Genomic DNA, 2,552 nt, shown 5'->3' with positions numbered 1-2,552 from the left:
ACCACTTTGTGCCCTCAGGAAAACCTTCTATCACAACCGACAACCATTAATATCCCTAAATTGCAGCAGGACTTTGTGCAGAAAATTGTTAGATGAAAGCGAGAAACTGTTGATTACTTTACGACTATCTACGTAAGTGCCTGTAAAATTGTTTTCTTAGAGAGCTAACATTTAAATTGCAGATGCTATTTTACATTTTTATGTTGAGTTCTACCGAATTTTCAACAATAAATTATTGAAATATGCCTTTTTCAATAGAAAACAAAAATATAGTGACGGCCTTCTGCTCGAGCATTGAACTATTTTGAAATAAAAATCATTACTAGTGAAATTAAAGTGAACACTCGGTCTGGACCTTTGACGATTAAACAATTAGTAAAACATCTGATAATTTTAAAATATTTATTTATGATCGATTACAAATTAACAACAGTAATAAATTAAATATCTTATAAATCAATGTAGCAAGTGGCACAACTCGTTATCGTTAACATATTGGTTGTTACTTAATAAATATTTGCCAATAAAATATAATGTATATTTAACATTAACTAACAGTAAACAAATTGGCCGATTTGTTGTGTTTCTGTCTGCAAATTTGTTGCTAAATATAACAGATCTTAACTAAGCCATGCATAGGAATACAGCGCTAATTTAGAATTCCAATTGACTTGTCGAGGTTGAGAAAACTTATTTACTTGCCGCTCGTATTCCTTTTGTTTGCCAGATAGCGTTCCTGATTCTGCGGGTCTGAAAAGATGACCCCGACCAATCCAATAAGAAGCCGAATAATTTATGACTTAAATTTCAAAGCGCGTCCACAGCATTGGCAAAGAATTCGGGAATATAAATCAATTTAAAAATTCCAGCAAAATAAGTGTTAAGGGCTTTTCTTTGCCAAGAAGTTTTCGGACAAAAAACGACCAACTTTTACTCGTAAACTTGGATGCCAGTCAATATTGTGCTAAATGTAGTAAAGAATCGATGATTTATAGTTGCATGTTTCGGAGTAGGTGACCTGAAAAATAGTGAAATGTTTTCCGCAACCTCATCAAGGGATTTGGTTAAAACGTCTGCTTCCACTTGCATTTCAAATTAGTTTTTAAAAGCCGATTCAATTAAGTACGTAATTTATAAACAGACTGAATTATATTTTAACGTTAATATCCGCATTTGCTTATTCATAAATTGTATACACCAATATATTTATCAGTCAACAATTGAATTTTATTAATTAATGGGGCGAATTTGAACCAAGAAGGCGAACATTTACCAAATGATAGCATTACGTTGCGAGTAAAGTGAATTATCACTGCTCCTGGCACTTTATTAACGCTTCCACTGTTTGGCGATGGATTTATAATAAATACTTCATCAATTCACTTCGAATCTGTTCTGCTGCTAAGAGCCATTGAGCAAAATGTGTGTTCTCATAGAATATAAAAGTTCCTATATTCCAAACCCATTTTGTAAATGTTCGCCTTTGTTTTTTTGTCTATATCATATAAAAATTGATATTTACAGTTCACATTTACCTAACCTATATATCACAATGTGGTCGTCCGGCTAACCACCGCGTCCGGAAGCCTGCCAGTACTTCCACTCACCACGTCCGGATTATTAACTCCACTATTAGTTATATCGTCAAACTTCCAAAGTATCTTGTCCGGAATGTCCGTTCCTGATACCAGAATCTGTCCACCTGCCCCCCTGGTCACCACAACATCACACTGCTGAGTACCGTAAGACTCTGAGCTGTTCTCAGCCTGATAATTTACTCCTCCGACTGATATGAATCGGCGAATCGAAGATGCGCGTCCTAAAGTAGCACACTTCATTGTGTTCATGCTCACATCGGGACCTAAATGACTCGATTTGTAGCTCAGAGTGGCTGCACGGGGAAGCATAGAGGTGGAAGGCCCACCGCAACAGTCCCTTATGGCTGTTGGGGCGCATGCAAATGTAGAACATGCCCCCGAAGGTAGTCGTCGCTATGTATCCACATCGTAGGATATTGGAGACTTTTTGATGTCCATCATAGGCAAAACTCCCCCTTCCTGCAAGGAAAGTTTGCAAGACTTAAGGTTTTTGTTCTGTTGTCCCCATGGAAGCTGTTAAGGCGCAAAAAATGAAAAATTGAGTCTTGTCTGCCTGTCTTGAGGCTTATAAATCACCTTGTTATAACAAAGTGCCTGCAAATATATATAAAAATGATCTCCTGCTGGACATTGCAAGACAATTAACAAAAATGGGCGTTATTTTACCTGATTTTTAGGTTTAGGTCGAAGTTCGCTCCATTTCTAGCCACTGGCTTTGGTTAGTGTGACCAAAAGTTCACGTCTCTACTTGCTCCAGATCGGACCAAAACAATTTTTGGGCATGGCCCAACTTTAATGTCTGGCTAAATTGTAAATTTTCTAATTCGAGCAAAATCATTTTTTTGCCAATCCTTACGTAGTCCTGCACTGGTTAAAACTGGACAACTTTTCACGTGTCCGGTCTAAATTAGACGTGAGGAATTTTTGAAAATGGCCCAACATGAAATTTGGGGT

The 2,552-nt window shown here is 37.1% G+C and overlaps 1 protein-coding gene across 1 annotated transcript in view; it reads right to left on the bottom strand.

The window, feature by feature from the left end:
• Positions 1–388: 388 nt before the first annotated feature.
• Positions 389–2,552, bottom strand: part of LOC109538822 (glutamate receptor ionotropic, kainate 2) — a gene marked incomplete in the record, with an annotated part of 113,113 nt that continues 110,949 nt past the window's right edge. The window contains 1 exon segment of the mRNA XM_048669735.1: positions 389–2,057. Within this exon segment, the coding sequence (XP_048525692.1) occupies positions 1,992–2,057 (66 nt within the window).

Source organism: Dendroctonus ponderosae, unplaced genomic scaffold, assembly GCF_020466585.1.
Source record: "Dendroctonus ponderosae isolate FM_Combo_2020 unplaced genomic scaffold, Dpon_F_20191213v2 Dpon_F_20191213_9, whole genome shotgun sequence".
Taxonomy (NCBI): domain Eukaryota; kingdom Metazoa; phylum Arthropoda; class Insecta; order Coleoptera; family Curculionidae; genus Dendroctonus; species Dendroctonus ponderosae.
Note: the sequence above shows the minus strand (reverse complement) of the source record. Positions and strands in the feature narration are given on the sequence as shown.